Genomic DNA, 12,835 nt, shown 5'->3' with positions numbered 1-12,835 from the left:
GGCTGGCTTTGAACTTGCCATCATCTTGCTTTGGCCTCCCAAGCTGCTGGGATTACAGGTGTGCTCCATCACAACCGGCTCCCCAGCCCTCTTTATTTTTCATTTTAAGACAGGATCTTTCTAAAATGAAGAATCTGGCCTTAAATTTGTGGTCTTCTTGCCTCAGCCTCCCAAGTCACTGGGATTATAGGCATTTACCTCCATGTCTGGCTCATTTTAACCATTTTAAAGTAACCAGTTCTCTGGCAATTAATACATTCGCATTATGTGCAGCCATCAACACCATTGTCTTCAGAACTTTTTCATCTCCTGAACTCCTCTTCTTCGTCGTCGTCTTTTTTTTTTAATCGGTAGACCCCTTCCTTCCCAAATTGAAATTCTGTAGCCATTAAATAATAATTTACACGTCCCCAGCCCCTGGTAACCACCATTCTGCTTTCTGTCTCATCTCTATGAATTTAATACTTTTTTGTACCTCAGAGAATTATGTATTTGCCTTTTTTTAAAAATTTTTTTAAGTTTTAGGTGGACACAATATCTTTATTTTACATTTATGTGATGCTGAGGATTGAACCCAGTGCCTCGTGCATGTTAGGGGAGCACTCTACCATTGAGCCACAACCCCAGCCCCTGTATTTGCCTTTTTGTGTCAGGTTTATTTCATTTAACATAATATCTGAAATTCAAACACAGAGCATGTGGGAGAATTTTCTTTCCTCCTAAGGGTATATTTATTATATCCCATTTTAAATATCTACTGTTTTGTTACTTTGTTGATAGACATCTGGGTTGCTTCTACCTTTTAATTAAAGAACATGCTATGAATGTGGGTATACATGTATCTATTTAAGTCGCTGTTTTTAGCTCTTTTGGGTATATAATCAAGTGAAGTTGCTGGGTTATATATTAATTTTGTGCTTCAATTTTGTGGGTGCGGGGGCAGGGACTACAATACTGTTTTATATAGTGGCTGCACCATTTTTCTTGTCCATCAGTGATACAAAAGGGTTCTAGTTCTTAAATATTCTTGCCAACACTTGTTATTTTCTGTTTGCTTGTTTGATTTTAATAATAGCCATCTAATGTATTCAAGGTGATATCTCATTTGCATCTTTGTAATGATTAGTGACGTTAATTAAGCATGTTTTCATGGGATTATTAGTGTTATATTTATATCTTCAGAGAAATGTCTGAGTCCTTTGCCATTTTGGTGGGAGGGGACCAGGGATTGAACTCAGGGGCACTCAACCACTGAGCCACATACCTAGCCCTATTTTGTATTTTATCAGAAACAGGGTCTCACTGAGTTGTTTAGTGCCTTGATAAATGCTGTGGTTGGCTTTGAACTCATGATCCTCTTGCCTTCGCCTCTAGAGCTGCTGGGATTATAGGCGTTTGCCACTGCGCCCGGCCTCCTTTGCCAATTTTTGAATCAAGATAATTTTTGTATTGCTGAGTTGTATTTTATCTCTTTTTTTCCTTGTAGTGCTGGGGATTCAACCACACCGGGGTGATTTACCACTGAACTACATTTAATTTTTTTAAACTTTGAGCCAAGGTTTTGCCAATTTGCTCTGGGTGGCCTTGAACTTGTGATCATTCTGCTTCAGCCTCTCTAGTATCTGGGATGACAGGTGTGTGCCACTCTTCCTTGGCTTGTACCATTATTGTAAAAGGCAAATTAAAAATGTTTCAAAATTAAAAGCAATTTGCTCCAGTAACTTAGGTAGAACAGAAAATGTACTAATTTGTTCTGAACAATGTACTTTTGCAAGGAAAAAAATCCAATTGTGATGCTTACCTTAAATCATTTACCTAAATTTAATTACTTCAACCTTAAATCCTTAAGTAAAGAAAGGAACCGTTTTAATACAGGATAGTTTGCATTAGTATAAACTTTACTGTGAGTATGGGTAGCCATACTGTATATTTCACTCGTTATCTGTTTAAAAATTATAGAATAGTTTGTCTGCAAAGTTCTTTGACCTTGGTATTGATATGGGAAAGCATATTGTAAAAAGATATTTCCATTGTCTTTTAAAATCAAGAGATGCCAGAGTGTTGGGTCTTAGATTCTCTTTGAGTAGCCAAATTTCAGAAGTTGAAATCTTTTTCCTCTTCTTTTGTTTGTGAGTTATTCAAAGATTTTTATGAAATTATACACACTAAGGAAAAATAGTCACTTTAAGGAGCCTTAGTTTGGATTGCTGTATGAAATTAGATTGTTAGATTTTTCAGAAGAGAAAACAGTCTAACAAATAATGTTGGCCATTGTTTCTCAACCATGGCGCTGTTTAAATTTGAGATTAGAGAATTCTTCTGGGGACTATCCTGTGTACTGTAGGATAGTTAGCATATCCCTGAGCTCTACCTATTAGATGGCTGTAAATGTCATAGGATGTCCTGTGTGGGTTTTGTGAATGAGGTAGATTAGCTATCCAAGGACTCTGGTCTTTTTTAGATGTTCATAGCCCATATATATTTTTTAAATTAATTAATTTTTTGGGGGGGGTGTAGGGGATCAAATCCAGGACCTTTTGCGTATGCTGTACTACTTGTATTTTTTCTTTCCTTTCCTTTTCTTCTCTTTCTTAAACCAGGGGTTGAACCCAGGCACTTAACCACTAAACCATATCCCACCTCCTCCTTTTTTAGTTGTAAATGGACACAATACTGTTATTTTGTTTATTTGTTTTTATGTGGTGCTGAGGATCGAACCCAGTGCCTCACACCTGTGAGGCAGGTGCTCTGCCACTGAGCCATAACCCCAGCCCTCCCCATTTCTTTTTCATATTTTATTTAGAGACAGGGTCTCACTGAGTTGCTTAGGGCCTCACTAAGATGCTGAGGCTGCTTTTGAACTCAGGATCCTCCTGCCTCAGCCTCCTAAACTGCTGGGATTACAGGCATGCACTACCATGCCTGGCTTAAATGGTATTTCAAGACAGATTTCACAGAGTTGCCCTAATTGATCTCAAACTTGGGGGAGGGTGGCGGGGGATGCTTATCTCAGGGCACTCGACCAATCAGGTTATGAATATGTGCCACTTAAAGTCCTAGGACTGAACTGGGGTATATAGCTCAGTTGTAGAGCACTTACCCAATATTTGTGAGGCCCTGGGTTCAATCCTCTGCACTGCCAAAAATAAATAAGTAAATAAAATAAAAGTAAAAGTCCTGTGATCTTAGTTACAACAGCTATTATTTTTCTTGACTAATTAATGAAAAAATCAAGAAAGAAAAACTGGGACTGGCGTTGTAGCTCAGTGGTAGAGCACTTGCCTAGCATGTGTAAGGCACTGGGTTTGATTCTCAGCACATTAAAAAAATATAAATAAATAAAGGTATTGTGTTCATCTATAACTAAAAAAAAGTTTTAAAAAAGAAAAACTTCACAGTTTGCAAACCAAACACAGTATTTTATCAGAAACTTTTATTTCACTCTTAGATATTAACACCTTTTTATTGAATTTAGTGTACTTGCCAGGCACTAATCTCAATCATTTGCACAATTCATATTGATTATTTCTTCAGGGACTAGCTGTTTCATATCTAGCACTTTATTGGGCTCTGCATTTACAGAGATCAATCTAGTATTGGACTTTGAAGAAGGCTGGGAAATGGGTCGTTAAAATTCAGTGAAGGGATTTAAGATAGATGTACAGATGTTGCAGTTAAAGCATTTTAGGAATACAAAACTAAAAAACTGTTAAATTTGATGGGCTGGGGATGGGATTGGGGTGCCAGGAGCAGCTGTAGAGCAGGAGATTTGAGCCAATTCTCAAAGGCAGGCAAGAAGGGAAAGGAAGGTGTCTTCAGGAGTGAGTATAACAAGGACACTTCTATGCTTTGCTATATACTTTGTCAAGTGCTGAACAGTTTATAATCATTAGCTGAGTATAGCCTCACAGCAACTCCCAAAAGTAGTAGGAATTGTCACCATTCACACATAAAGATATAAAGGATTAGAGACAAAATAATTTAACCAAGTACTCAAGTCTACTAAGAAATAAAGTGTCCTTCACTAGAAACTGGTATAATACTTGGTGTGGACTGATCATTAGTGAGGTGGAGTTGATATGCTTGAGAGGGAGTGACTAGAAAATTATTTGGGTGTCACGCTATAATGGGTACTCTCTACCTTGTTGAGGAATGTGGACTTTACAGGTATCTGAGAGCTATCAGAGATGGAAAATCAAGGGTAGAAAGGACAGTAAAAGGAACCTAGCACTTGGGGGTGGTGTGGCTCAGTTGGTGGGGTGCTTGCCTAGCCTATGCAGGGACTCTGGGTTTGATATTCAGCTCTGAAGTGAGGAAAAGAGAGAAATAGGACCCTAGAACTAAGTGGGGGACTTTAAAGATCTTAAGTTATGACAACCCACTAGAAAAATTGAAATTTAAAGAGGTAATATGAGGAACTTTTTTAGTATACCCAGTTCAATATTTCCTTCCTGTTTTTCTTTCTTTCTTTTTTTTTTTTTCAAAGAGAGAGAGAGAGAATTTTAATATTTATTTTTTAGTTCTTGGCGGACACAACATCTTTGTTTTGTATGTGGTGCTGAGGATCAAATCCGGGCCGCACACATGCCAGGCGAGCGTGCTACCGCTTGAGCCACATCCCCAGCCCCTCCTTCCTGTTTTTCTGACTTAACAATGTAGAAGCTTCATTCATATTACATTTTAGAAGCAGTAGTGGGATCACAACAAACTAACTACTAAACTAATACTTTTTTTTTTTTAAACTTTCTAGGCTCAGAACCTTTTTGCATCCTTGAATTATTGAGCTTTTATTTATTGTGGGTAGTATTGGTTGACATTTATCATTGAAATTAAAACTAAATTTAAAAAGTTTTCTGTATTAATTCCTTTAACCTTTTGGCAAGGGGTTCTGTTATTGAACCCCAGGGCTTTATAAAGCATACTAAGCACTGAGCTATCGCAGTTCCAACTGAGGTGGGTTTTTTTGTTTTTGTTTTTTTGAGTATTGGGGATCAGATCCTGGGCTGTACCAGTTACACAAGTGCTCTACTACTGATCTACACTTTCAGCCTCAAATATTTTGTTTGTTTTTTTGTGGTGCTGGGGATTGAACCAAGGCCTTGTGCATGCAAGGCAAACACTCTACCAACCGAGCTATATCCCAGCCCACAGCCCCAAATATTTTATAAAACAAAAACAGTGAGAAGAGTGTCATTGTTTTATCTTCTTGCAAATAGCTCTTTATGTCTGATTTAATAAGATTCTCATATGTAATTTGATTCATACTGTGATTTTTTTGGGGGGTGGACTATATGAGGATAATCTGGCCTTACACAAATGTGTAGTTAAAATTGGAAAGAACTCATAGCCCCCCTGAAGGATCTTTAGGGTCCGCAGGAGTCCCCAGACTACTACATTTAAAGAATTGCTGCAGTAGTCCCTGGCGAAGTGGTGCACACCTGTAATCCCAGCAGCTTGGGAGGCTGAGACAGGAGAATTGATAGTTCAAAGTCAGCCTCAGCAACTGTGAGGCACTAAGCAGCTCAGTGAGTCTCTAAATAAAATACAAAAATGGCTGGGGATGTGGCTCAGTGGTTGAGTGCCCCTGAGTTCAATCCCCAGTACCCCCCGCCCCCGCCCCCGCCCCCCAAAAAAGAAAAAATTGCAGTAGAAAGATACAGTTTGGATTTTTTTAAAGGAGGGTGTATAGAGGGATATATAACCTGTGTAGTGATGCTTTCCAATCAGCTAATTAAATGACACCCCCCCCCTTCCCACATCTGAGGAAAGCACCAAGGACCAGAGGGTACATTTTGTATTACCCAGGCCTAATGGAAAATCCATATTTTGCATATTTTTCCTTTTGACCTAAGTTTATGTATTGACTTTGGAGAGAAAAATAATTGTCTAATTGGAAAATTGTCGCTTAAGATTATATCTGCATTTAACAAATGATCTTTCTGTTTTAATTTGTAAAGTTTTAAATTAACTGTTCCTTTTTGAAAAGTCTTTATTTTAAATTTTTGTTTCTCTATTTGGTTAAATGCCTTTTAATCTTCCAACTTTTTTTTTTAAAGACATAGATTCATTATTTACCTCAATTAAATGTTTACACATACTATAAGGACACGGGATATAGAAGTCAGTTATTGGATGTCACTTGTGTATGAACAAATATAGTCCTGAATCATCTTACAAATGCTATAGCCAGTGTATTGACATTTTCAGTGGGAAGAGTCAGATGCTCATGTAGTTCTGTGAATAAAATAACTGTAGGAAAAGGAATAGTTGACTGACGTCCTGATTTGGTTTACGAGACTCCTATATTGAATTGACTTATCAAGGATTATTATGTATCCAGTTTGTTTTTCTTATGTTTCTTCATTATGGAAATTTTGATCATACCTGCTTTTCAGTTGTCTTAATAATAATCTTACATATAAATTATATGAGAAATAGGGCCTGCGGTTGTAGCTTAGAGTGCTTGCCTAGCATGTGTGAGGTACTGAGTTTAGTTCTCAGCACCACATGAAAATAAATAGCCAGGCCTGGTGGCTGAAGCAAGGGGATCGTGAGTTCAAAGCCAGCCTCAGCAAAAGTGAGACTCTAAGCAACTCAGTGAGACCCTGTCTTTAAGTAAAATGTACAATAGGGCTGGGGATGTGGCTCAGTGGTGGAGTGCCCTGAGTTCAATCTGCTGCACCCCCCTGAAGTTAAATACATGCATACATATATACAGTAAATATGTAAGTAAGTAAAGGTGTCCATCTACAACTAAAAGAAAAAAAAAAAAAACACGAGAAATAACTGAGCCTTCATTGTTCTTTAAAAATTGTCCTTAGGAAAAATAGATTACTGCCTTTGCTCCTCTTGTCTTTTTTTTAAACACCACATCTTGTTCTGTTGCTCAAGTTGGTTGCAAATGATCTTCCTGACTCAGCCTAGACTATAGGCATTTGCCATCACTCCGGATATAGATTTCTTTTAAATTGTGTCTCTTTTAAATTCCTTACTATTTAGAAATAGTAAGGAATAGTAATTAAATTAAACAATTAATTTAATTGATGTTGAAAATACAATAATCAATGTGCCAGGTAAATTTAAAGTCCACTTTCCTAAAATTATTGGTGAATACACCATTAATACTACTTCTTTAATTTGGACTATTTTTGGCAATTAAGTACTGTGTATCCTGTGTTTTGATGAATGGTTGTGATTTTACTTTTAACAAAATTGTGAAACATTTTCTGTTTTTGGTGGTGCTGGGGATTAAACCCAGGGCCTTGTGCATGGCCTTGTGCATGGGAAGCCAGCACTCTACCAGCTGAGCTATATCCCTAGCCCCCAAATTGTGAAACTTTTAAATTAAAATTGATGTCCTCTGGGCATTTGGGCTGTCAGCTTAGTAGGACTGAAAAGCATTTGTGTATCTAAATTTGTGAGCTCACTTTTGCTCAGGATCTTTAAGTCCTTAATATATTTAATACACTGTACTGGAGATATATACATTGCAGTTTAGGTTAACTTTTCAAAATGTGAACTTGCATTTTATCATTTCATAATTTATTTTAAAACCTGTTCCCTTTTCTAGTTATTACTTTGAATATAGATGATTCAGTTAGTTAAATTTTACATCTGGTTTCAGAATTGGTATAGTAACAGGGGATTACCAGAAAAGAATGTGGTGACATTTATAACAAATCTAATTTCTGTCACTATTTTTTGTACTTATTGTTACTTTATTTTTTGGTACTGGGGGTTGAACCAAGGAGCCCTTTATCAGTGAGCTACATCCCATTTCTTTTAAGTTGCTGAAGGTCTTGTGAAGTTGCTGTGAGTTTGGCCTCAAACTTGTGATTCTCCTCAGTCTCTTGAGTTACTGGGGTTATAGGTGTGTGCCACTGCACCTGTCAGGGTTATTTTATTTTAAACTATAATTACCATTCTTCAGTCATCTTTCTTTTCATTTTTATAATACAGACTTAGAACGTTCTTGTTGCCTCATTAATTATTTCAGTGGACTGAATTTCTTCTCTCACCTATGTTTATTTACCTCTTTACCCATTGTTGTAAGAAACTTAGGCATATGTAACATTGGTGGTATTATAATTAAAATCTTTCCCTTAATGGTTATTTTGATTCATTGTAATTTATTAAGTTGATAAATCATATAACATTTTATACTTAGTCATCTGATGGCCTTGTGAATGTATTGGTTTGAGTATTTGTATTTGGTAACAACAAACTTTTTTTTCCTTCTGTGCTGAAAATAAGATTATTTTGTTAACTTGAATTTCAGTGATAATATGGTATCCTATTTAGGATACTGTTTACTTAGAACTAGTAACACAGCTTTTGCTTCATGACCAATAATAATAATAATAATAATAATAATAATAATAATAATAATATTGTTGTTGTTTATTTTTATTTTTATAACTAAAGCCAAGACATTTATAGGAGGCCTGTCAGTGACAGTTTATGGTTCTATTTTGAAGTGCTTTTTTGTGGGTGGGGATGCTTGGAATTGAAACCAAGTCCTGGTGCATTCAAAACATGCACTTTGTAACTGAGCTACACCCCTAGCCAGGATCTTGAGGCTTGGTCTCTTCTGCTTTGTTCTCTTTGTAGCCTAGCTCCCTCCATTTGGCTCTTACTGACATTACTTTATTTTCCTACGTTTTGAATTGCAATAAGTAAAAGTTCTGTTAATAACCTTATGATGTTTTCATCTTCTGCCTTAGCATGTGAGAACTAAATAAAACTACTGTGTAAATTCTTAGTTTTCAAGAAATATATTTGGTTTTCTATAAGAAAACACAGTTTATTTCATTATTTTTGGAAAAAAATTTTTTTTTTCTCCTCAAGCTAGGCTTGGACTCATTTAGGTGGATGGATGAGTCATTGTCCTGGCTATGAGATTTGTAGTCTTAGTGCAAATGATAGAAACTACTATGGGTCATTTCCTGTAGCTATTGTGCTTGAGGAAAGTATGAAGCAAAATTTCTCGAAGACAGTATCTGCAGATAGCTTTTGAGTAGTATGTTTGAGAATGCCATAAAAGAGCTTAAAACTGCAGCAGTCTTGTACATATAGTACTAGAAAGAGAATTTTGTATCTCATACTTCTTAGGTATAATAAACTTAAAATTAACTTTTATTCTGTGAAGATATATATCTTCATTTTCAACTGACTATTTCCCCCTTTGAGGATTTTATTAAACTGAGGAGAGTAATAAATTTGGTTTAAATTATGAAACACTCACTTCTCACTTTACCCACAGGGAACAAAGCCTAAACTAACAGATCCACTTAAATTATATTTCTTTATTAGTCCTTCAGAAATTTTAAAGTTTCAAACTACCTGGAAAATTATTTTGGATATTAAATTAATTTATCACTGGGGTAGCACATAGGCTGAACATTCCTAATTTGAAAGCCAAAATTGGAAGTTTTGCAAAATCTGAAACTTTTCAGTGTTGACATGACACTACAAGTACAACATTCCATGCCATGAAACTTTGTTTCATGCACAAAATTATTTAAAATGTTATATAAAGTTACCTTCAGGCTGTGTATATAGGGTATTTAGGAGACATAAACAATTTCATGTTTAGATTTGAGTCCTAGTCCCAGGGTGTCTCATATCTATGCAATATTCTGAAATCTGAAATCCAAAGCTCTTCTGGTCCCAAGCAATTCAGATAAGGATACTCAGCCTGTAGAAATAGAGCAGTGCTCATAATGTATTGAATACCTGACATATTCCAGACCCCATATTGATGGGTTATAATATTTAATTCTTTTTTAAAAAAGTATAATTGCCCATTATTTTGTATAATTACTATGTGTACATTTTGTATGTACTATTTGTACAAAAATATGGTTTCATTTTGACAATTTTCATACATGGATATTACATACTTCATTGGTATTTGTCCTTCTTAATACCCTTCACTTACCCTCCTCTTGATTTTGTTGAATTCCTAACCCTGGGAGATTAGCAGTATTCTCATTATTTCCATTTCACAGATGTGGAAAATGAAGCTCAGCAATAGGTTAAGTGATTTAGTCAAGGATACCTGCTGTCTTTCTGAACCAAGATTTGAATCTAGATCTCTGAGTCCCAAACCCATATGTTCTTTGTTTTATTATTGTTGCTCTTCCTCTTATTATTTTAAGTGAATTGGATTTACCAGTCTTACTTCATTTGGAAAAAATTGTTTTTAGATTTTTCATAGAATGCAGCAGGTGCTGTTTGGGGGCATATTAATGAAAGAATATAATTTTTGCTTCCACATTCTCACCCCAGAGTTTACTGTCTTTACCATCTCTGAAGATTATGACAAATAAGAAAAATGTAGAGCCTTTAGAAATCCCAATCTTAAATTTTAGACCTTATAATCACTGCCACTTGTTGTTAACCTCAAAAAGTTTTATACGCTACTCATTTTCTGTTCGTCTTTCCGCTAAAATTTGTGGGATTGTATTGTTTTTGGTCCTCATGCAGCAGTGATTCCAGCAGCAGTTCAAGTGATGACTCTCCAGCCCGATCAGTTCAATCTGCAGCTGTCCCAGCACCCACTTCCCAGTTGCTTTCATCTCTGGAAAAAGATGAACCCCGTAAAAGTTTTGGGATCAAGGTTCAGAATCTTCCAGTACGCTCTACAGGTAAAAATTTAAATGATTATACATTCCTCTGAGGTACCAGGGATTGAACTCAGGGGCACTTGACCACTGAGCCACATCTCCAGCCCTATTTTGTATTTTATTTAGAGACAGGTTTCACTGAGTTGCTTATTAGCACCTCCCTTTTGCTGAGGCTGGTTTGGAACTCAAGATCCTCCTTCCTCAGCCTCCAAGACGGCGCTGGGATTACAGGCATGCACCACCTCTCCTGGCTAACTTGAATTTTATACTTTGTAGAGAAAATGTGTTTTCTTTTTGTGCTCATTAACATTTAATGCCACATGGGGAAAATTAAGTGATTATTGTAACTATATAGTTTAAGTCCTAATTTGTTATCCTTGTGTATGTGTGTGTATATCTATATCTATATATCTCCTTGTACGTATATGTACATATATTGTATGGTGATGGTATTTATATACATCATGTGTGTACATAAATTTATGTATACATTACTTGGTGGCCTTTTTGGGTGGATTGAACCCATGCTCACTCTACCTCTGAGTCACACCCTCAGCCCTTTTTATTTTTTGAGACAGGGTCTCACTAAGTTGCCCATGATGGACTTGAACTTGTGATTCTCTTGCCTCAGCCTCCTGAGTAGTAGCTGGGATTACAGGTGTGCTTCACCATGCCTGGCTCATTACTTGCTTATTATATGCATGTATATGTACATTTTATGGCAGATGGTGTATAAGAAAGGATTTTTTAAAATAAATGTTTCTGGATTAAATATTTTGATATTGAGGGAGATTTGGTATGAAGAAATTGTAGAAGTACTATTTGTTATGTTGGCCTGAAGTCCTGTGTTATGTGAAATAACTTTGGGCATAACATTAGGAGAGGAAGTGTGTATCAAAATATTAAATTTTGAATGAGGAAAGTGGTGAATAATGGGAAAGCCTACAGGCTGTTTTATAATCTCTCTTGCTCCTGATTTTTTTTATTTTACCGTGTACCATAATATACTGTTATTTCTACATTAGGCATATTGAGTATGTAAATTTTAAGTTAAACTGTTAGTACACAGGAAAACCAACAAAGACCAAATTATATATTTCTTAGTTAAGTACATTTCAATGATTGCTTAAGTTATTGTTTAAAGTAACCTATAGAACTTACTAGGTTTGTGAATAAAGATACTTAGATGCAAAGTTGATGAGGTTTTAAAATTTTTAAAATTTTATTTATTTAAAAGAATTTATTTTTTAGTTGTAGATGGACACAGTTTTTTAAATTTTATTTTGTTTATTTTTTTTATGTGATGCTGAGGATCCAACCCAGTGCCTCACACATGCTCAGCCAGTGCTGTACCACTGAAACACAACCCCAGTCCCTTTAATTTATTTTTTATTTCTCCTTTTAGATAAAAGTTGTTGAGTTTTAATTTAGATTTCTTGGTAATTTAGAAATGGAGGAGGGAGTAAAATTGGCTTGCCTTTTATTTTTATAATGAAGCAAATTAACACAAGATCTCCTGATGGAGTATGATTCATCTCTAAAAGGCATTCAAAGTATTCTTTCGGGTTTTGTTTTATGCTGGAGATTGAATCTAGGGCGCCTACTAAATGTGCTGTACCTCCAGCCACACAGTGTTCTATCAGTGTTAAAGTTGTTTGACATGTTATTTGATGCTTCCCACATAATTTTGTCATTGAGATGATACCAGGAAAGCTGAAAGTACAGCATTTCTTCTTAAGTCTTTAAAACTTCAATTTATTAATATATAGGTATAATTTTTTTATTATAAAAATATTGAACATATCTAAAAGTAGAATGAATAGCAAAATGAGATCCTTTTCTACCTTACTACAGATTCCGAAACATCAGCTCAACATTTTGCCCTATTTGCTTCATAAGTCTTTTATCTTCCTCTTGTCCTGATCTAGCTTTTATCTATGTATGTATCTATCTATTTATCTATCTATGGCAAGCCTTGAGCCTGCTAGATATGTGCACTACAGCTGAGTTATTATTGTTTGAAAGACAAGTTCCCAACATTGTGCCATTTCACATTAATTTACAGATAGATATTTTTGACATTTCCCCAGAAAACAAATACCATTTTACCTAACAAATATTCAATAATGTCATCTAACATTCAGTTTATTTTCAGACTTGTAATCTCTTAAATACCAACTTAGAGTTACTTTTTAAATAAAGTAATA

General features: G+C 35.6%; 1 protein-coding gene across 1 annotated transcript in view; it reads left to right on the top strand.

Annotated features, from left to right (window-relative positions):
• Window positions 1-12,835, top strand: part of Spen (spen family transcriptional repressor) — an 81,339-nt gene that overhangs the window by 42,816 nt on the left and 25,688 nt on the right. The window contains exon 4 of the mRNA XM_046469053.1: window positions 10,489-10,649. Within this exon, the coding sequence (XP_046325009.1) occupies window positions 10,489-10,649 (161 nt within the window). The remainder of the gene's footprint in view (window positions 1-10,488; window positions 10,650-12,835) is intronic.

This window comes from Marmota monax, unplaced genomic scaffold (assembly GCF_021218885.2).
Source record: "Marmota monax isolate L192 unplaced genomic scaffold, Marmota_monax_Labrador192_F-V1.1 WCK01_AAM20220418_F8-fsc00008, whole genome shotgun sequence".
NCBI classification, from domain to species: domain Eukaryota; kingdom Metazoa; phylum Chordata; class Mammalia; order Rodentia; family Sciuridae; genus Marmota; species Marmota monax.
Note: the sequence above shows the minus strand (reverse complement) of the source record. Positions and strands in the feature narration are given on the sequence as shown.